General features: G+C 54.7%; 1 protein-coding gene across 1 annotated transcript in view; it reads left to right on the top strand.

Moving 5' to 3' along the window:
* Nucleotides 1–20,740, top strand: part of Cpt1a (carnitine palmitoyltransferase 1A) — a 43,416-nt gene that overhangs the window by 10,943 nt on the left and 11,733 nt on the right. The window contains exons 2-10 of the mRNA XM_042675987.1: nucleotides 3,359–3,510; nucleotides 6,907–7,052; nucleotides 9,910–10,081; nucleotides 11,135–11,236; nucleotides 13,002–13,139; nucleotides 14,335–14,412; nucleotides 15,377–15,484; nucleotides 17,503–17,590; nucleotides 20,332–20,527. Of these exons, the coding sequence (XP_042531921.1) occupies nucleotides 3,370–3,510; nucleotides 6,907–7,052; nucleotides 9,910–10,081; nucleotides 11,135–11,236; nucleotides 13,002–13,139; nucleotides 14,335–14,412; nucleotides 15,377–15,484; nucleotides 17,503–17,590; nucleotides 20,332–20,527 (1,169 nt within the window). The 5' untranslated portion in view covers nucleotides 3,359–3,369. The remainder of the gene's footprint in view (nucleotides 1–3,358; nucleotides 3,511–6,906; nucleotides 7,053–9,909; nucleotides 10,082–11,134; nucleotides 11,237–13,001; nucleotides 13,140–14,334; nucleotides 14,413–15,376; nucleotides 15,485–17,502; nucleotides 17,591–20,331; nucleotides 20,528–20,740) is intronic.

The following is a 20,740-nucleotide window of genomic DNA, read 5'->3' as shown; positions in this document are numbered from 1 at the left end:
TGTGTGTGTGTGTGTGTGTGTGTGTGCGCGCGCATGCATGCATACCAGTCCTGGGGCTTGAACTCAGGGCCTGGGCATCTGGGCTTTGCTGGTTTTGCTGTGTGTGTGTGTGTGTGTGTGTACCAGTCCTGGGGCTTGAACTCAGGGCCTGGGCATCTGGGCTTTGCTGGTTTTGCTGTGTGTGTGTGTGTGTGTGTGTGTGTGTGTGTGTACCAGTTCTGGGGCTTGAACTCAGGGCCTGGGCATCTGGGCTTTGCTGGTTTTGCTGTGTGTGTGTGTGTGTGTGTGTGCATGCGTGCATACCAGTCCTGGGGCTTGAACTCAGGGCCTGGGCATCTGGGCTTTGCTGGTTTTGCTGTGTGTGTGTGTGTGTGTGTGTGTGTGTGTGTGTGTGTGCATGCGTGCATACCAGTTCTGGGGCTTGAACTCAGGGCCTGGGCATCTGGGCTTTGCTGGTTTTGCTGTGTGTGTGTGTGTGTGTGTGTGTGTGTGTGTGTGTGTGTGTGTACCAGTCCTGGGGATTGAACTCAGGGCCTGGGCATCTGGGCTTTGCTGGTTTTGCTGTGTGTGTGTGTGTGTGTGTGTGTGTGTGTGTGTGTGTGTGTGTGTGTACCAGTCCTGGGGATTGAACTCAGGGCCTGGGCATCTGGGCTTTGCTGGTTTTGCTGTGTGTGTGTGTGTGTGTGTGTGTGTGTGTGTGTGTGTGTGTGTGTACGTGTGTACCAGTCCTGGGGATTGAACTCAGGGCCTGGGCATCTGGGCTTTGCTGGTTTTGCTGTGTGTGTGTGTGTGTGTGTGTGTGTGTGTGTGTGTGTGTACCAGTCCTGGGGATTGAACTCAGGGCCTGGGCATCTGGGCTTTGCTGGTTTTGCTGTGTGTGTGTGTGTGTGTGTGTGTACCAGTCCTGGGGATTGAACTCAGGGCCTGGGCATCTGGGCTTTGCTGGTTTTGCTGTGTGTGTGTGTGTGTGTGTGTGTGTGTGTGTGTGTGTGTGTGTGTGTGTGTGTGTGTGTGTACCAGTCCTGGGGATTGAACTCAGGGCCTGGGCATCTGGGCTTTGCTGGTTTTGCTGTGTGTGTGTGTGTGTGTGTGTGTGTGTATGTGTACCAGTCCTGGGGATTGAACTCAGGGCCTGGGCATCTGGGCTTTGCTGGTTTTGCTGTGTGTGTGTGTGTGTGTGTGTGTGTGTGTGTGTGTGTGTGTGTGTGTGTACCAGTCCTGGGGATTGAACTCAGGGCCTGGGCATCTGGGCTTTGCTGGTTTTGCTGTGTGTGTGTGTGTGTGCGCGCGCGTGCATGCGTGCATACCAGTCCTGGGGCTTGAACTCAGGGCCTGGGTGTTGTCCCTGAGATTTTTCATTTGAGGCTAGCGTTCTCCCACCTGAACCACGGCTCCATTCCCAGCTTTTTGGTAGTTAACTGGAGATAAAGAATCTTACAGTCTTTCCTGCCGAGCTGGCTTCAAGCTGTGGTCCCTCCACCTCCTGGTCGCTAGCAGGGATTACAGGCGTGAGCCGCAGGCACCATCGCCGCCCCTGCCCCTCCTGTGGTCGGTCACATGCTGTGGAATGCCTGGCACATTGCTAGTGGCTGAGGCTGCCGTGAGGGTCTGAGTGCGAATTCCCAGGTGCACCGCCCACCCCAGCCTCACCCTCGTTCACAGGTCCTAGGTGGGCACTCTCCGCTCCCAGCCCCAACCTGCCTCCACCCCACCTGGCCTCTTCCACCAGAGGAGGCAGCTGGCCCAGCAGAGGCCTGGGGAGCTGTCAGCAAGGGCCTCGGCGTCCAGAGCCATGACTGTCCCCAGTTCCTCCCTGGACATTGTCCCCAGGCCTGCCAGCATGGCCCGGCCTGGCTGCCGTCCCTTCCACCCAGAACCCAACCCTTTTGGGCCTGCACCAGCATGCAGCCCAGCTCCTGGCACAGCGGCACACTTGCCACTGGGGGCCCAGCCCTGACGGGGGGCCGGAGGGGCCCGCCTGCTCCCCCACGCTGACCCCGCCTCACCCGAGTGCTGTGCCTTTGCCCGGTCTGTGGGGAGGGTTCCACGTGCGGGTCCAGGTCCTCCCCCTGTTGGCACCTGGGGAGCAGCCAGTAAATATTTGTTGAGTGAACACATGAGGACCTCTGGGGTTGAATGGCTCCCCCCGCCCCCGTGCCCCCAAGGTAGAGCCATCCTGGCTTCCAGTGGCCCTCTCCGTGGCAGACAGGAACGCTGTGGTCAGAAAACACAACCCCTGCACCATGCACACTGCCGTGTGCTGCTGGGCAGGTGGTTTTTGTTTTGGTTGGTCGTGGGGCTTGAACTCAGGGCCTGGGCGCTGACCCCCAGCTCTTCAGCTCAAGGCGAGCGCTCTATCGCTGGAACCACAGCACCACTAGTTTTTCCTTTTGTTTTTGTCGTTCCGGTTGAACTCAGGGCCTGGGCGCTGTCCCTGAGCTTTTGTGCTCAAGGCTGGTGCTTTACCAGGTGAGCCACTGTTCCACTTCTGGCTTTTTGCCTGTTAATCAGAGATAAGAGTCTCACAGTTTTCTTTCTCCAAGCTAGCTTTGAACTATGAGTTTCAGATCTCAAAATACAGGGTGCATTGCTGGCTCCTGACCCCATTAATTAAGTTATTTTTGGCAGTTTCTTGGGGATAAGACTCTTACAGACTTTCCTGCCCTGGCTGGCTTCAAACTGTGATCCTCCCATCTTAGCCTCCAGAGGTAGCTAGGATTACAGGTGTGATCACCAGCGCCGGGCCCCCTTTTATCTTTTTTTGGCTGCAGTGTACTTTGCGGACGCTGCCTGCGGAGAGGAGGCGAGGCGGGCGGAGGGGACCTTCCATGCCTGGGGCATCTTCGTTTCTGGTGCTGGGGTCCCCTCTGCCTCCCTCCTACACAGGTTTCCCGCGGCCTCCCCCACGGGATGCCCTAAAAGGGCAGAGGCCAGCTTGGCTGCAGCCAGGCTCTGAGGACCCAGCTCTGCCCAGGGACCCTGCCGAGCGAGTGGCCGAGGCCAGGCCTTCCCTGCTGGAGGCCTCAGCCCTGGGGCTTTGCAGCCGCTCAGGGTCTCCTGCGTGCCAAGGACCACGCTTGTCCCCCAGGGCCAGTCATTACAGCCACTGGCGTCCTGTGTGTTTTGTGCGGACCTGTGGGATGGTGGGGGATTTGGGGGTTCAGGGGTTCTGTGGATAGGACCCTGTGATGCCCTGGGGCATCCTGGCGGAAATGTAGAGGTCGGGGGCAGCGAGGGGCGAGGTTCACAGGGACAGGACCCGTCATGGATGAAAACGGGAGCTCCGCGGTGGGGAGGAAGGCCCTGGGATCCGGTACGCGACTCCTGAACCCCGTCTCTGCATCTCCCCTCTGTACAGCTAACCTCAGGATGGCAGAGGCTCACCAGGCCGTGGCCTTCCAGTTCACCGTCACCCCCGATGGCATCGACCTCCGGCTGAGCCACGAGGCCCTGAAACAGATCTGCCTCTCGGGACTCCACTCCTGGAAAAAGAAGTTCATCCGCTTCAAGGTTTTCCCATCTTTGTCTCAGTCTCTGCCATGTCACCCTGAGAAGAGGAGGGTTTCCCCACGGCTGCTGACAGCCTCCGCCCCACAGCAGCCCGGCTCTCACGCACGCAGTGGCCCACAGTTTACTAGTACTCTTTTCTGGCAGTACTGGCGCTCAAACCCAAGATTCATGCTTGCAAGGCAGGTGCTCTACCACTTGGCCTATGCCTCCAGCCTTTTTTTTTTTGGGGTCCGGTCATGGGCCTGAACTCTGGGCCTGGGCGCTGTCCCTCAGTTCTTCAGCTCAAGGCTAGCACTCTACCACTTGAGCCACAGAGCCACTTCCGGCTTTTTTTTTCTTCTGGTTATGTGGTGCTAACGAATCGAACTCAGGGCCTCATGCATGCAAGGCAAGCGCTCTACCACTGAGCCACCTTCCCGGCCCCTCCAGCCTTTTTTAAACAATTTTAATTCTGCTTTTGTGACATGGTCTTCCAGGTAGGCCTTTAACTCGCCATCTTCCCACCTCTGTCTCCTGAGTGGCCGGGGTTACAGGCGTGTACTTCCATGCCCGGTTGGCTCACTGGGCTCTTGTCTTGGTCCTGTGAGGCTGGTGGAGCCCACAGCCTGCTGTGATCAGGGGAAGGACTTGCCCTGCTGGAAGCGGACAAGACCAGAGTGCAGCTGCGTCTCTGCCCAGCTGACTCCTTTCCATTGTGTGGAAAAGGAAGCGCTTTGCTGGGTACCTGTGGCTCAGATCGTAACCCACTAGCTACTCCGGAAGCTGAGAGCTAAGGATGGAGGTTTGAAGGTTGCCCAGGCAGAGAAGCCCAGGACACTCTCAACCTCCAATTCATCATCAAAAAGTTACAAGTAGAGATGTGGCCCACATGGCGGAATGCTAGCCTTGAGCAGAAAAGCTGAAGGACAGATCCCAAGCCCTGCACAAAAAAAGAAAAAAGAGGGCTGGGAAGGTGGCTCAGTGGCAGAGTGCTTGCCTTGCATGCATGAGGCCCTGGGTTCAATTCCTCAGCACCATATAAGCAGAAAAAGCCAGAAGTGGTGCTGTGGCTCAAGTGGTAGAGTGCTAGCCTTGAGCTGAAGAGCTGAGGGACAGCGCCCAGGCCTAGAGTTCAGGCCCCACGACCAGATCCCCCCCCCCAAAAAAAAAAAAAAAAAGAAAGAAAAAAAAGAGAGAGAGAAGGAAGGAAGGAAGGGAGGGTTTCAAAACTTGCGTGCGGTTGTGCACTGACTGATTTGCTGATAAAGTATTCAAACACTAAAATTGGTCCACCGGAATTCCAGAACACATGTGTTCTCAATTATCTACCCTTTTTTAAAGTAAACATCTTCCTTGGTTGATTTTAGTTGTTTTCAGATTTCCATTTTTCCCTCCTTACAATCCTTTCTCCCTCCCTCCCTCCTTTCTTCCTTCCCTGCCTCCCTCTCTAGCTGTGTGAGGCTAGTGCTCTACCAAGGAGCTACTTCCCCGGCCATGGCTCGGCATCCCTGGGGCCAAGTTGCTGGCTTTAGGTGTGGCCTGAAGGTGACCAGGTGGAGTTCTGTGCAGCTGGCAGGGGGGCGGGCGCCACCTATGGGTGGAGTAAGTTTAAGAGCTGATCACACACAGAACAGGCAGTGTGAGGTGTCACCAGAGGGAGGGGGGCCAGCAGGGCGGCCAGGCTGCGGCAGGTGTGTGGACTTGTGACAGGGAGATGTGAGGGATGTATTTTCTTCCTTTCTCTTTAGCTTTATTGAATTAGTTTATTTTAAAATAACGTTTTTGTCTCTAAAAATAGTACGATCGTGGGCCTGGCCTCCTAAAAGTGAAGACCCTATTTCAGAAATAACGGTAGCAAGATGAGAGCTGGTGGTTCATGCCTGTCTTCCTAGCTACTCTGGAGGCTGAGATTTGAGGATCATGGTTCAAAGCCAGCTGGCAAGAAAGTTATTCAGACCCTTATCTCCAATGAGCCACCAAAAATCCAGAAATAGAACTGTGGTTCAGGTGGTAGATTACTAGACTTGAGAGAAAAAAAAAAGTTCAGGGACAGCACCTAGGCCCCGAGTTCAAGTTCCAGGACCAGCACACACACACAAATAATGACCATAGCACAAATGTGGCTCAAGTGCTAGAGCACCTGCCTAGCTAGCTAACACAAGGCCCTGAGGTCAAACCCCAGCACTTCGATAAGAAAAACCCCAACAGCCAGGTACCCATGGCTCACATCTGTAATCCTAGCTACTCAGGAGGCTGAGATCTGAGGATCTCGGTTCAAAGCCAGCCCAGGCAGGAAAGTCCGTGAGACTCATCTCCAGTAAACCACTAGAAAACCGGAATTGGCACTGTGGCTCAAATGGTAGAGCACTAGTCTTGAGCTGAAGAGCTGAGGAACAGTGCCCAGGCCCAGAGTTCAAGGCTAGCGCTCTACCACTTGAGCACAGTGCCACTTCCAGCTTTTTCTGTTTATGTGGTGCTGAGGAATCGAACTCAGGGCCTCCTGCATGCGAAGCAAACACTTTACCACTGAGCCACCTTCCCAGCCCCCGGCTTGGTTATTTTTGACATAGCATCTCCCTTTTATGCTGTCTGTGATCCTCTTGCATTTGCTTCTCTGTCTCTGGAGAATCTCAGGCACACCTCACTGCACCCAGACACTGTTTCTCTGTGGCTGGGATGACAGGCTCATGCAGCCACACTCAAACACGGTTGGAGATGGTGTCTTAGAACTTTTACACCCAGGCTAGTTTCCAGCCGCAACTCCCCATCTCCACCTCCCAAGTAGCCAGGATTACAGGATTGAGCCACCATGCCTGGCATGAAGTTTTATGCTTTCAAGATCAAGTTTTATTTGACGCCCAGGTTTCCAAGTCTTGATCTTCCTACGTCGCCCTCCCGAGTGCCAGGATTGCAGGAGTGCACTACTGTACCCTGCTGAGCAGCGGTCCCCATGGCTCTCCTCCCACTTTGCGCAGTTACCAGCACCTTGCCAGTTGTTGCATGTCCTCTCCCTGTCCTCCCTCTTTTATCACTGGAGAGTTCTTCCAGTAAATTAGAGGTTAGAGGGCCAAGCGGTGTCTTGGCCCAGGAGCAGCACAGGTAGTTTGGAGCTGGGGTCTCAAGCGTCCTGAGCAATGGGTGGCTGAGGTGGGGACTTCAGACAGGCGCAGGGATGTCTGTCCTTCGCAGGTGCCAGGGCCAGGTTAGGCAAAGGCTGGGTGTGTATATGGTGATCTCCTGCTTGGGTTGTGCTCATGTCCTGGGGCCCAGTGCCAGTTCCAATGGTTGGAACCGCTGTGACCACGGCCCCTGGGGGAGAGTCCCATCCAGTGAGAGGGTCTTCCCCACATTGTGGACACACTGCCGTGGGGAAGGGCAGCGTGGGGAGGGCTGCTCACCGTGGGCCTCTTGTTACAGAATGGCATCCTTACCGGCGTGTTTCCAGCCAGCCCCTCCAGCTGGCTCATCGTGGTGGTTGGCGTGGTCTCGTCCACTTATACCAAGGTGGACCCCTCTTTGGGGCTGATCGCGAGGATCAACCGGTCCCTGGACACGGTCGCCACGTGAGTGAGCCTGAATCCCGTCCCCGGTCCATCAGTCTGGGCCGTGGCTTTCCCTGTCGGTGTGTATCTAGCCATGCCTGTCGGTGCGTGTCTAGCTGTCCTGTCGGTGCGTGTCTAGCTGTCCTGTCGGTGCGTGTCTAGCTGTCCTGTCGGTGCGTGTCTAGCTGTCCTGTCGGTGTGCGTCCAGCTGTCGCTGTCAGTGTGCATCTGGCTGTCCGTGGCTTTCCTGCTGGCTGCAGTCTGGTCACTCACAGCCCCTGTGCGTGCTGTGTATTTGATTTGAGGCTTCGGCCCTCCTTCCCCTCTCTGCGCTTTCCTCTCCTGGCCTGGTGTTAAGTCCTGCCCTCCCCCCGGAATTTGTGGCCCCAGACTTCCCCCTGGAGTCTGGACAGAGAGAGTGACCAGGGCCCTGGGCGCCGCACTGCCAGAAGGAGCCTGGCTGCCAGGGCCGATGGCTGCTGATGGAGTCACATTTTAAAATGTCTTCTGTTTTGTGGGGCGTTAGAGATTGAGCCCAGGTCCCCAGACTCTTGCTTGGCTTTTTTTTTTTGGGGGGGGGGTCTGGTCGTAGAGCTTGAACTCTAGGCCTGGGCGCTGTCCCTCAGCTTTTCAGCTCAAGGTGAGCACTCTACCACTTGAGCCATAACGCCACTTCCGGCTTTTTTCTTTTTGCTTATGTGGTGCTGAGGAATCGAACCCAGGGCCTCATGCATGCAAGGCAAGCGCTCTACCACTGAGCCACCTTCCCAAGCCCGAGACTCTTATCTCCAATAAACCACCAAAAAGCTAGAAATGGAGCTGAGGCTCAGGTGGTAGAGCTCCAGCACAAAAACTTGAGAGGAAGTGCCTATGCCAAGCCCCAGGACTGGCACACAAACATGCATGGGCACACACACGCATGCACACACAGACAAGCGCGCCCAAGTCACATCCCTGACCGTTGTGGAAGGGGGCCTGTTCCAGGCGCATCCCGGCGTTCTGTTGTGCCAGCTCCATCGCCACTGCCAGCTCCATCGCCACTCTGGTCAGCAAACTCGGTACCCCAGGCCAGGCGGTCACCAGTCTTGGTCACCCACAGGCTCTGCTCCCCTGGGACCGCTGGTGTGGGGTGTGGGGCGGCCTGGCTGCCTCAAGATTTCCCCAGGCAGCCCAGGGCCTTTATAAGGCTTCCTTGTCCCTCTGGGCCTATTTCGGTAAACTGGGCCATCTGTGGCCCAGATTTAGAAAGGCCAGGCGAAAGGTCAGTGGCTCGAGCCTCCAGGGCTCCTTCAGACCTGTCTTCTGGGAAGGAAGGTGTGCCTGTCCCTGGGCTACTGTGCCTGCTTTGTTTGCTTGTTTTGGAGGTACTGAACTCAAAGCCGGAGCTTGCTAGGCAGGCACTCTACCACTTAAGCCGTGCCTCCAGACCTTTTTGATGTGGTTTTCTGTAGCAGCTGGGATGAGAAGAACATGTTACTGTGCCCAGATATTGTTGGGGTGGGGGGTGGTCTTTCAACCCTCCACCTCAAATTGTGAAAGTCCTAGTACCCACCTCCTGAGTAGCTAGTATTACAGGTGGAAGCCACCATGCTCAGCTTGTTTTGCTTTTTTTTTTTCTTTTGTCAGTTGTGGGGCCTGAACTCTGGGCCTGGGCGCTGTCCCTCAGCTCTTCAGCTCAAGGCTAGCGTTCTACCACTTGAGCCACAGTGCCACTTCCAGCTTTTTCTGTTTATGGGATGCTGAGGAGTCGAACCCAGGGCTCCATGCATGCAAGGCAAGCACTCTACCTCTGAGCCACCTTCCCAGCCCTTGTTTTGCATTTTCTGATGCTGGGGACAGATCCCAAGGCCTCTTGCACTGCTGAACAATATCCCCGGGCCAGGGCTGCTGTTTTCAGAGTGTTGTGCTTTGGGAAGCCTGAGCCCTGTTGCTTCATCCTGCAGCCACCTAAAGCGATTGCTCTGTAAAAGAAGAACTTTCCTGTCCCAGAGCAAGGGAGCATGCTCAAAGGTCCTGCACCTGTCTTCTTACCTGTGTTTGTGAAAGTCCTGCCCAGCTTTTGTGAACCGGGGTCTGTGGTGTTGTGTCAAGTGTAGCTGATCAGCAAGATAGCTGTTTAAATCCTCAGATCTGAAATTAGATTTGGAGATGACAGTGGAATGTAGATGAAGACCAGTTACAGAAAAATGGGCTTGCGGCCGAAGTCTTCTCCCCTGGGAGATAGTCATTCGGCCACCTGGTCACTCAGGTGTTCCCAGGGGCAGGGCGACTGGTGTCAGCTGTGGGAAATGGCTGCCTGGGAGGCATCTCAGCGTGTTGTGTTGTTTGTATTTGTGTTGTGCCATTGGGGCTGGAACTTAAAGCTGTCACTCTGTTTTTGTCAGTCAGTATGTTGAGATTTCCAAGACTCCTAGGCCTAAGACCCCTCCTCAACTTTTGTGTTTTGTCTCCTTTTTTCTTCAGTGATCTGTGGTTGCGTTTTCAATCATTTGAAGTCTGGTGGTGAGAGTTCGCAGGTCTGTGTAGATATACACAGAGTTGGCATGCTCTCAGCCTTCTCCGCCACAGGTGGCTCCCGCCTGTAATCCCAGCTACTCAGGAGGCTGAGATCTGAGGATCGTGGTTTGAAGCCAACTTGGGCAGGAGCGTCTATGAGACTCTTCAGTGAGCCACCAGAAGACCGGGAAATGGGGCTGTGGATCAGAGTAGCAGAGCACCTGCCTTAGCAGAAAAAGCTCAGGACAGCGCCCAGGCCCTGAGCTCAAACCCCACAACCCACAAAAACAAAGTGGCAGCCTTTTGTTCTTTTCCCTTTTTTCTTTGTGCTTGTCTCCCCGGCTCTCCACTAACGCCCTGGCCTCTGCTTGTCTCCCCGCAGTGGCCGCCTGTCCTGCCAGACCAAGAAGGTGGTGAGCAGTGTGCTGTTCGGCACCGGCCTGTGGGTGGCGCTCATCATCACCATGCGCTACTCCCTCAAGGTGCTCCTCTCCTACCACGGCTGGATGTTCGTGGAGCACGGCAAACTGAGCCGCTCCACCAGGATCTGGATGGTGAGGACGGGGTGCCCCCCCTTCCCCCGGGCCGGGCACCGTCCCTGTGTGTGACGGGCGCATGCGTGAGCGGGGACTGCATCCCCCACAGCTCGGTAGGCCTCGACTCTGGCCTCTGCTGTAAGGAGCAGTGGCGTGGGCCCCACGCTGCTCAGCCGGGAGCCCCTGCCTGTGCTTCACGGGGTCACGGAAGTTTCTTTCTAGAAGAACTGTAATGTTATTTTGACTTTTTAAAAAAAGTGTTTTTTTTCTTTTGTGCCAATACTGGGGCTTAAATAAGGGCTTCATGCTCTTACTACCCCCCCAACCAAGCTGGCACTCTACCGCTTGAACCATAGTTCCCCTACCAGCCTTTTGCTGGTTAACTAAAAATAAGAGTCCTCAGACTTATGTGCCCTGATCAAATCATGATCCTCAGATCTCAGCCTCCTGAGCAGCGAGGATGCTGGGCCTTCACTGCCCAGTCTAAGCCAGGGCCCGGGAGGCTTCACAGGCTCCACGAGGCCCCCCTGGGGTGGGCTTGAGGACCGGGCACCTCAGCTGACTTCATTCCTAGGTCCCCGAGCCCGTGGTCTCTAGGAGGACAAAACCCCCCAAGCTTGAGAGGTTACTCACCCAGGGGCTCTTGGTCAGGGACTTAGGTGTCTCAAAGACTCCATGAGAGTTGGCTTTTATTTGGCCAGGTTTTGGTTGTTTTCTGGAGGTCCTGGGGCCTGAACTCAGGGCTCAGGGCTGGGCGCTGTCCTTGAGCTTTGTTTGGTGCTCAAGGCTGGCACTCTACCACTTGAGTCACACCTTCATTTCTGACTTTCTTGTTGATTAGCCAGAGATAAGAGTCTCACAGACTTTCCTGCCCAGGCTGGTTTGAAGCGTGATGCTCAGATCTCAGCCTCCTCAGTAGCTGGGATTACAGGTGTGAGCCACCGGCACCTGGCTTAGCCTGGTTTCATTTTGTTTTCTAGCGCTCCTGGGGATTGAACTCAGGGCCCTGAGCGTGGGAGCTAGGCCCTCTACCCCTTGAACCATGCCTCTGTCACTGACTTTCTCCTCCAGGCCATGGTCAAGGTCTTCTCAGGCCGGAAGCCCATGCTGTACAGCTTCCAGACGTCCCTGCCCCGCCAGCCCGTCCCCGCCGTCAGAGACACCATCAGCAGGGTAGGTGCGGGCCTGGCGGCGGGGAGGGGGGTTGTCGTGTTTCTGTTGTAAATTATGGGAAATTTTGCCACAACGTAAAAAGTACCATTTGAATCACTTCTGGGCTGGTGCTGCCAGGGTTTGAACTCACAGCCTTGCACGTGCTGGGCAGGAGCTCTTGCCACACCTCTAACTCCCATGTTAAATTTTTTTTAACCTCTACTGGGACTTGAACTCGGCAGAGCCTTGCGCTCCCACTTGTTTTTTCCCCCTCAAGGCTGGTGCTCTGCCCCGCTTGACCCCAGGGCCTCCTGAGTAGCTAGGATGTGGGGTGTGTGCCACCAGGGGGCAGCCAGTCCTCTCTGAACACATTCCACCTTCCGGAACTGCGGGCAGAGGAGTCTCAGCCTGGGGGCTGGGGTCCGGGCCCTGCCTGCGTGGCCGCTTCCCAGCGGGCCAGGTGACTGGGGGTGGCCTAGGCTCAGAGCTCAACACGTCTCCCACCTCAGTGTTGGTGCTAAGCGTGTGCACACGTGTATTCTGAACACAGCCTGAAGACACAGGGCAGCTGGCACCTCAGCGGCCTGGGCTCCGTGCCCCGTCCCGTCCAGCTCAGCTCCCTCCAAGAAGCGGCAGTATAGCTAGAAACAGGTCTTTTATCCAAGGTCATCTAGAGATAAGAGGATCCCTTAGCAGTGATACCCGGCCCACCCCCCATCCTGGGGCTTGGAGTCAGGACGGGGGTGGGGGGGAGACAGGGGTGGGAGTTGGGGGGTGGGGGGGATTGTCTCTAGGATCCTTTTGCTCAAGGCTAGCACTCTACCACTTGTAGTACAGCGCCACTTCTGGCTTTTTCTGTGATTAATTGGAGATAAGAGTCTCACAGACTTTCCTGTTTTGGGCTGGCTTTGAACATCAATCCTCAGATCTCAGCCTCCTGAGAAGCTAGGATTACAGGTGCGAGCCACCAGCACCCCAGCCTTAAGGCTGATGTTCTACCACTTTGAGCCACAGTACCCCATTTGATGGGGTGGTTAATTGGAGATAAAAATCTCTTGGACTTTCCTGCCCAGGCTGGCTTTGAACCATGATCCTCAGATGTAGCCTCCTAAGTAGCTAGGATTACAGGTATAAGCTGTCAGCCCCAGGCTTTAGCAGTGACCTTGATCCTGTAAGTTTCTTGGTTTATCTTGTGGTGAGGAGATGGGGCAATTTCTCTCTGTTCATTCATATTTAATGAACAGTGTCTGGGCGCTGGTGACTCACGCCTGTCATCCTAACTACTCGGGAGGCTGAGAGCTGAGGATCGCAGTTCAAAGCCAGCCTAGGAAGCCAAGCAAAAGCACAAGGCCCTGATTTCAAGCCCAGGACTGGCATGTGCATGCACGCGCGCGCGTGTACACACACACACACAAATTACAACTTCAAACTGAGGCTCACAATTGTAATCCTAGCTACTCAGGAAGCTAAAGATCTGAGGATTGTGGTTCAAAGCCATCCAAGGCAGGCAAGTCCACAAGTCTGTTATCCAATTAATCACCCATAAATCTGAAAGTGGAGCTGTGGCTTAAGGGGTAGAGCACCAGCCTTGAGGGAAAAAGCTCAGGGACAGCGCCTAGTCCCTGATTTCAAGCCCCAGGGCCAGCACAAATATGAAGTTACCATCTCCGTGAATGAGAAGGTTTACGGCCTTGGGAACGTGGATGTGGTGGGCTTTGGGGCCCCACGTGAGTCAGGGAGCCCGGGTGAAGGGCCTGACTTGGCGACTGCTGTGCATTGGCCGCAGTACCTGGAGTCCGTGAGGCCGCTGATGAAGGAGGAGGAGTTCCAGCGGATGACGGTGCTGGCCCAGGACTTCGCTGCCAACCTTGGACCCAAACTGCAATGGTACCTGAAGCTGAAATCCTGGTGGGCCACAAACTACGTGAGTGCTGTTGCGTGTGACCTCCCACGGTGGAGTTTTTCTGTGTGGAGACATTTGGGGGGTATTTATGTGCAGTAGCAGTGTTTGCGGATGGTACTGGGGAATTCAGTTCCTTGCACTCGCTAGGCAGGTGCTCTACCCCTTAAGCCAGTGCCCTAGCCCTTTTGCATTTTTCATTTCCTTGTCTTTTACCACCAACCCGTACCTAATCCCACCTGTGCCTCTCGCAGAGCTGTGGTGGCAGCCAAGGACCCTCATTCCTGGCTTGCTTGTTGAGATGTGGTCTTACGTGTTGTTGAGACTGGTCTTGAATTTCGCGGCCTGCGTGCAATTTTTCCTCATGAAATTCTTCTGTATAAATACTGACGTGGGGGCCGGGGTCACGGCGGGAACTGCAGCGTAGACCCGGGGACAGAGTCAGTGGTTTTCCCTGGGGGCAGGAGGCTCTCCTGGGGCATCTGTGCCCACGGGGCATGGTGCTGCTGGTGGGTGAGCTCCTAGTGTTTCATCTGGAGGGAAGTTAGGTGCTGCCACTCCTCCCCTCTGGTTTGGTCCCTTTTTTTGTGGGTTATTTCTTTGGTGTTTTGGTGGTGCTGGGATTTGAACTCAGAACCTTGTGCTTTCCAGGCAGGTGCTCTACCATTTGAGCCACACCTCCAGCCTGTGTCGGGTTCCTTCTGAGTCCAAGAGTATCAGATCCGATGTCCGGTCAGGGCTCCAGACTATGGATGGTGTAGACAGTTTGTGCCAGGCCCCAGCTGAGTTTCACATGTGATGCCAGCGGCAGGGGAGGGAAGGTGGAAGAGAACATATTAAAAATAACCCAGATGCTGGGTCCAGTGGCTCACACCTGTAACCCCAGCTGCTTGGGACATGGAGATCAGGAGGACTGTGGCTCAAAGCCAGTCCAGGTAAAAAGTTAGCGAGATTCCATTTCAACTTGTGAGCCTGGGCATGGTGGTATATATCTTTCACTCCAGCCACACTGGAGGCCTTAGGCCGGAGGGTCATTGTCTGAGGCTCAACCAGGGGTGAAATGAATAAGAGACCTCTCTGCAAAGATGCGCGAAGCAAGAGGGCTGGTGCAGTGCTCCAGCTGGGCGGGGCTGTCGAGGGCTGGTGCAGTGCTCCAGCTGGACGGGGCTGTTGAGGGCTGGTGCAGTGCTCCAGCTGAGCGGGGCTGTTTGCCCCACAGGTGAGCGACTGGTGGGAGGAGTACATCTACCTCCGGGGCCGAGGGCCGATCATGGTGAACAGCAACTACTATGCCATGGTGAGTGGGTCCTCTCCCCCTCTGTGGTGAGTCCAACCCCCTGTAAGTCCTCCCCCATTGGGTGAGTCTTCCCTCTCCCCTGTGGCGAGTCCTCCCTCTCCCCTGTGGCGAGTCTTCCTCCCTGGTGAGTCTTCCTCCCCTGTGAGTCTTCCCCCATGTGGTGAGTCCTTCTCCCACTGTGGTGAATTATCTTCCCCCAATGGGGGTGGGTTCCCCTCATAATGAGTCCTCTCCCCCCATGGTGAGTCCTCCCTCTCCTCTGTGGCGTGCGGTCCTCCCCATGGTGCTCGGTGGCTGGTGGGAGTAGGGTGGAGGTGGGGTAGGATGGAGGCCCTTGAGTGTGGGAGCCGTCCCCAGCGCCGGCTCTGGGCATAGCGCCATCCAGATCACAGCACCCTCGCTGTTCCTGGCTCTCCGAGCCGGGCTGGGCATGCGGGGTGACGGTCCAGGCCCTTGCGGTACCTTGCAGCCATTCCCCCAGTTCTTTATTTCGTTGTTTTTGGAGACAGGTCTGACTACATGGGCCAAGCTAGGCCTGGGGTGGACCATGCTCCTTCCTGCCCCAGTCTCCCCGGTGCTGGGATTACAGGCATCCTGTGTCTGCCTCTTCCACGGCCTTCCCTCCAGCTGCAGAGAGCGAGACTGCTGAGCAGCTGAGCAGCTGCCCGCTGGCCTTGTTGCAGGCCTGGCGGGGGGGCAAATGATTGTTTTAGACTGCAGTTATCCAGAGAACTTCCCAGTCCATCGTTTCTTGTTCCCTTCAGGAGGCTGTTTGGGGGAGAGTACTGTTGTTGTTTTAATATCATCAACGCCTCATGGCTAGGGAATACCTCAGGACACAGTAGCGCGTGTAGATGAACCGGCCATTTGTTTTCTTCCGGGGCGGGTGTGAGAGCTGGAGTGTGTACATTCTCGCAGCTTCTCCCGTGAACCTGCTCTGTGTGGTCGCCCCTCCCTTCCCCAGGACCTGCTGTTCGTCAAATCCACACACATCCAGGCAGCCAGGGCTGGGAACGCCATCCACGCCATGCTGCTTTACCGACGCAAGGTGGATCGGGAGGAAATCAAACCGGTATGTGAACACAGTGCTTTTGGTGAAACGCTCCTGGATTTATCTTGCTGGTCCTGAGGTTTGAACTCAGGGCCTTGTGCTTGCCAGACAGAGCTTGAGATGCACTCTGGCCCTGTTCTGCTTGTTATTTTTTTAATAGATGCTTGCAGTTTTGCTGACTGGACTTTGATCCTCCTATTTATGCTTCCTCACACAGATGGGGTGATAGGCACATCCCACCTTCCAGATCTTTACCTCTTGAGTGTCTGGGATTACAGGCGTGAGCCACCATACTCAGCAAGAAGCGGAATTTAAGTGTTTATTAATCTAGAAACTCAACTTAAAATTTTTTTTTTCTAGCCACCGGTGGCTCACACCTGTAATCCTAGCTACTCAGGAGGTCGAGATCTGAAGATCATGATTCAAAGCCAGCCAGGGCAGCAAAGTCCGTGAGACTCTTATCTCTAATAAACCACTAGAAAACCAGAAGTGGCGCTGTGGCTCAACTGGTAGAGCGCTCGCCTTGAGCTGAAAAGCACAAGGACAGCGCCCAGGCCCAGAGTTCAAGCCTCACGACCAACCAAAAAAATTTTTTTTTCTTTTTTTGCTGGTACTGGGGATGGGCCCCACGGGGCTGGGCATGCTAGGGTAGTACTCTACACTGACTTCCAGCACTAGCTCATGGAATTCTTTTCTGTAGATACTGGGGCTTGAACTCAGGCCTCCTGCTCTGGCTTAGCCTTTTCCCCTCAAGACTGGTATTCTGTTTGAGTCACACCTCCAGTTCTGGCTTTTTGCTGACTAATTGGAGATAAAAGACTTGCGGATTTGTGTCCCCGGGCTTGCTCTGAACCACTGTCCTCTGATCTTATGCTCTTAAATTGCTAAGATAATAGTAATTTAAATGGCCTCTATTTCTTTCGGGGGCGGGGGAGGGTTGTCTAGTTTTTTCTCTTTTTTTTTTTTTTTTTTGTCAGTTTTGGGGCTTGAACGCTGGGCCTGGGTGCTGTCCCATAGCTCTTCAGACCAAGGAGAGCGCTCCACCGCTTTGAGCCACAGCGCCACTTCTGGTTTTCTAGTGGTTTATTGGAGATAAGAGTCTCACGGCTTTTCTGCCCAGACTGGCTTTGAACCACGATCCTCAGATCTCAGTCTCCTGAGTAGCTAGGATTACAGGTGTGATAGTTTTTTCATTCATATTATTTTGAGATTGAGTTTTAGGTATTCTAAATGAATATATATGTCTATTGTACTTTAAAAATGTTTTGTTTAATGTTTGTGCTGGTCCAGGAACTTGAACTCAAGCATCTATTATTACACCTTCGCTTTTCTGCTCAAAGCTGGTGCTCTCCCACCAGAGCCACAGCTCCATTCCTGGCTTTTTGGTGGTTAATCAGAGGTTAGAGTCTCATGGATTTTCTTGCCCAGGCTGCCTCTGAACTGTGATCCTCGCCTCTCAGCCTCCTGTGTAGCGAGGATTACAGATGTAAGCTTGTAGCTGGGCTCTGGCTTCTGTTGTGCTTCAGTTCTGCAATTGGCCTTGTGATTTGTTGAAATAAAGCCTGGCTTACAAGACAAAACATTCATCTTTGGGTTTTGGTGTCGGTTTAAACATGATCTGTTTCGGGCTGGGAAGGTGGCTCAGTGCTAGAGTGGTTGCCTTGGATGCAAGAGACCCTGGGTTCGATTCCTCAGTACCACATAAGCAGAAAAGGTTGGAAGTGGTGCTGTGGCTCAGTGGTAGAGTGCTAACCTTGAGCTGAAGAGTTGAGGGACAGTACCAGGCTCAGAGTGAGTTCAGGCCCCATGACCGACAAAAACAAACAAAAACATAATTTGTCTGAATGGGTTTTTCCAGAAGCAGATGCAGAGGGCGGGCGCTGGCCTGGCTCAGCTGCTTGGCAGCGTCGGATCCCAGGGAGCAGCGCGATGGGCCGCATGCTCAAAACCTGGCCACGGCCGTCAGGCGTGTCCCCAGGCATGGCCAGCCGTGTCCTGCGGGGTGTGGCTTGTTGGTGTGACCCTTGTTTCCATTGCAGATTCGCGTGTTGGGGTCCACAGTCCCGCTGTGCTCCGCGCAGTGGGAGCGGCTGTTTAACACGTGCCGGATCCCAGGGGAGGAGACTGGTGAGTGGGGCGCACGGGGCGGGGCTCCCTGGGGCCACGCCCTCTCTGTCCTGCTCAGGAGGAGGCCAAGGCCCAGAGTGGTCGTCAGGCCCTTCTTTGGGGCCCGGGATGGTGGGCTTGTTTCCAGACTTCCATTTCTCCTCCCTTGTGGGTTAGTAAATCAAGCTAGTATGGGATTTGAACTCAGGGCCTTGTGCTTGTTAAGCCTGCTTGCTCAGAAGATGCTCTATCACTTGAGCCCACCTCCAGCCCTGCTTTTTGCCAGTTATTTTGGAGATGGAGACTCACTGGCTTCCCTGCTGGGCTGGCTTTGGGCCATGATCCTCAGATCTCAGCCTCCTGAGTAGCTAGGATGACAGGCGTGAGCCACCGTACCCGGCTGCCATTCTGCTGAAGGGAGGTCTCAGTGCACACTGGGTCTTGGAGAGCCGGTCCCCTGTGATCCCAAGGGCTAGCCTCGCAGACTGACAGCACTGTGTCACTGTGTGAGGGGATCACTGCCAAAGTTCAGAAGCTCTAGAAAGAAGATCAATTAATCCCACTGCCCGTCTTACAGTTGCGGGCCACAGGGCTCTCCTGGCCTCCTGTGAGACTTTGTCTGTGGCCCCAGGATGCCGCGGCCTTGCCCCAAGCACACTCATCATGCAGCGGGAGGGGCCCTGGGCGCAGCCTCTGGGGGTCACAGTGGGCGTTGCTCAAGACCACTGCCGTGGACGCTCGAGTGATTTTTTTCCAGTGTACCCTCAAGCAGTTCCCCTCCCCCCAGAGTCGTTCGTTTTTCAGATAGGGTCCCATGCTAACTTTCTGGAGCTGTGATTCTCCTCCTTCCTTTGCTTCCTTATTAGTAGCTGGGATTAAAGGTAGGTGCTACCATGCCCCGGCCTAATTTTGTCAATATCTCACTTTTACCTCCGCTGGCTTCAAACAGCAGTCTGCCTGGTGTGGAACACTGAGTATCTATCTGAAAGACCTGCATTCAGGAAAAAAACAAAATACCACACTGCCCATCTATTTTCTTACAAAAAGTACACAAGTTACAGTACCCAGAGGTCTCAATGAGATCCAGATGTCCAGTTAACATTTAAGAAGTTGCTCAAGCCAGGCGCCGGTGGCTCACGCCTGTCATCCTAGCTACTGAGGAGGCTGAGATCTGAGGATCTTGGTTCAAAGCCAGCCCGGGCAAGAAAGTCTGTGAGACTCTTATCTCCAATAAACCACTCAGAAACTGGAAGTGGCACTGTGGCTAAAGCAGTAGAGCTCACCTTGAGCTGAAGAGCTCAGGGACAGCTCCCAGGCCCAGAGTTCAAGCCCACCTCAGTAAGCCTGACTTAGAAAAAGTGAATGAGTGACAGGGTTAGGGTTGGAATCCTAGTTACTCAAGAGGCTGAGAGCGAGAGGATCCTGGTTTGAGGTCGGCCCAGACATGCACAAGAGGGCCCCTTCTAAACCAACAGCCAGGCACTGGCATGCGCTATGATCCCAGCTAAGCAAGAAGTGTAAATAAGAGGATGGTAGTCCATCCTTACTTTTTGGCCAAGGCAAAAAGTAAGACCTTTTCAGAAATAACGAGTGCCAAAAAGGGCTGGATGTGTGGCTCAGTGGTAGTATGCCTGTCTAGTAATTGGGAAGTCCTGAATTCAAATCCCAGAACAACAACAAAACCCCAAAACATGGAGTTCTATCACTTTTTCTTCCAGGCTTTGTGTCTTAACAAGACATTCCCTTTTTCGTGATAGGTAAATAAGCTTGTTTTATTTATGCACTTTGTGTTGTGTGTGCGCGCCAGTTCTAGCGCTTGAACTCAAGGCCTAGGCACTGTCCCTTAGCTTTTTTGACTCAAGGTTAGTGTTCTGCCAGAATTCCACATCCAACACTTGCTGGTTAACAGGAAATAAGAGTCTCAGGAACTTTCCTGCCTGTGCTAGAGCCACGATCCTCAGATCTCGGCCTCCTGAGTAGCTGGGATGACAGGTGAGAGCCACTGGCGTCTGCTACTTAGCAATAATTGATCTCCCTGGACTTGATTTTTCTGTTTCCTGTGAGATACAGATCTGGATTTACGCCGTGGGCGCAGGGAGGGCCCTTCTCACTTCTAAGCATTCCCGCCTCAGTTGTTTGTCCTAGTATGAGACTAAGTAGGAAATTCCAGCATGTGCCAAGGCAAGCGTCCCTGGCGCTTTCCTCTTCCACTTGGGGTAGGTTAGCCTGCCTTGGCATAAGGAGGCGGGGCAGGCTGCCATTCTGACAGCCGGTCCAGCTGTCCAGTGTCATGGTTTAGTTCTCTGTCCTTCTGAGCTCTTTCTTTAGAAAGATCATTGTAATAAAAAAAAATGCTATATTTGCCTGGTACAGTGGTGTGATCATGCCTGTAATCCTAGCTACTCAGAAGGCTGAGATCAGGAGGATCACAGTTCAAAGCCAGTGTAGGCAGGGAAGTTCCCTAGACCCTTTCTCAATCAGTAGCTAGGTGCATTTGTGCACACCTCACTACACGGGAGCCTGGAATCAGGAGGATCAAGGTTCCAGGCCAGTAGGCAGAAAAGTCCATGAGACTGGATCATGATTCCAGGCTGGACGCAGGGCTCAGTGGTAGAATGCCTGTTACTTAGCAAGTCCAGGGCCCCGAGTTCAAGCCCCAGTTCTGCCAAAGAAAAAAATCATCTTGGGAAATTTCCCCAAGGGACGCAGGCGCTGGGGTGGCGTGCTCCCCAGAGCGGAGTGACTCTCCTGCCTGTCCGTAGACACCATCCAGCACCTGAAGGACAGCAAGCACGTGGTGGTGTACCACCGGGGCCGCTACTTCCGGGTGTCGCTGTACCACAGCGGGCGGCTGCTGCGGCCCCGCGAGCTGGAGCAGCAGATGCAGCGCATCCTGGACGACCCCTCGGAGCCGCAGCCCGGGGAGGCCAAGCTGGCTGCCCTCACCGCCGGCGACAGGTACAGGCTCCTTCTGGCCTGTGCTGGGGTGTGGGGCCAGGCCTGTTGATGACGGGGGCAGCCTCAGCAGAAGGGATGTGCGATTCAAGCAGAAGCCTCGCATGAGAGGAGCCCAGGCCGGGCGAGGCCGGGCGGCTGAGTGCACAATCCTGCTTCCCCTGTGTCACCTGTCTCTCCATACTCTGCCCACGGCCGAGGGACCCCACGCGGTCC

This window comes from Dipodomys spectabilis, unplaced genomic scaffold (genome assembly GCF_019054845.1).
Source record: "Dipodomys spectabilis isolate Male_0828 unplaced genomic scaffold, ASM1905484v1 ptg000030l, whole genome shotgun sequence".
In the NCBI taxonomy this organism is placed as follows: domain Eukaryota; kingdom Metazoa; phylum Chordata; class Mammalia; order Rodentia; family Heteromyidae; genus Dipodomys; species Dipodomys spectabilis.
The sequence above is the reverse complement of the archived record's forward strand: the minus strand, read 5'-3'. Positions and strand labels throughout refer to the sequence as shown.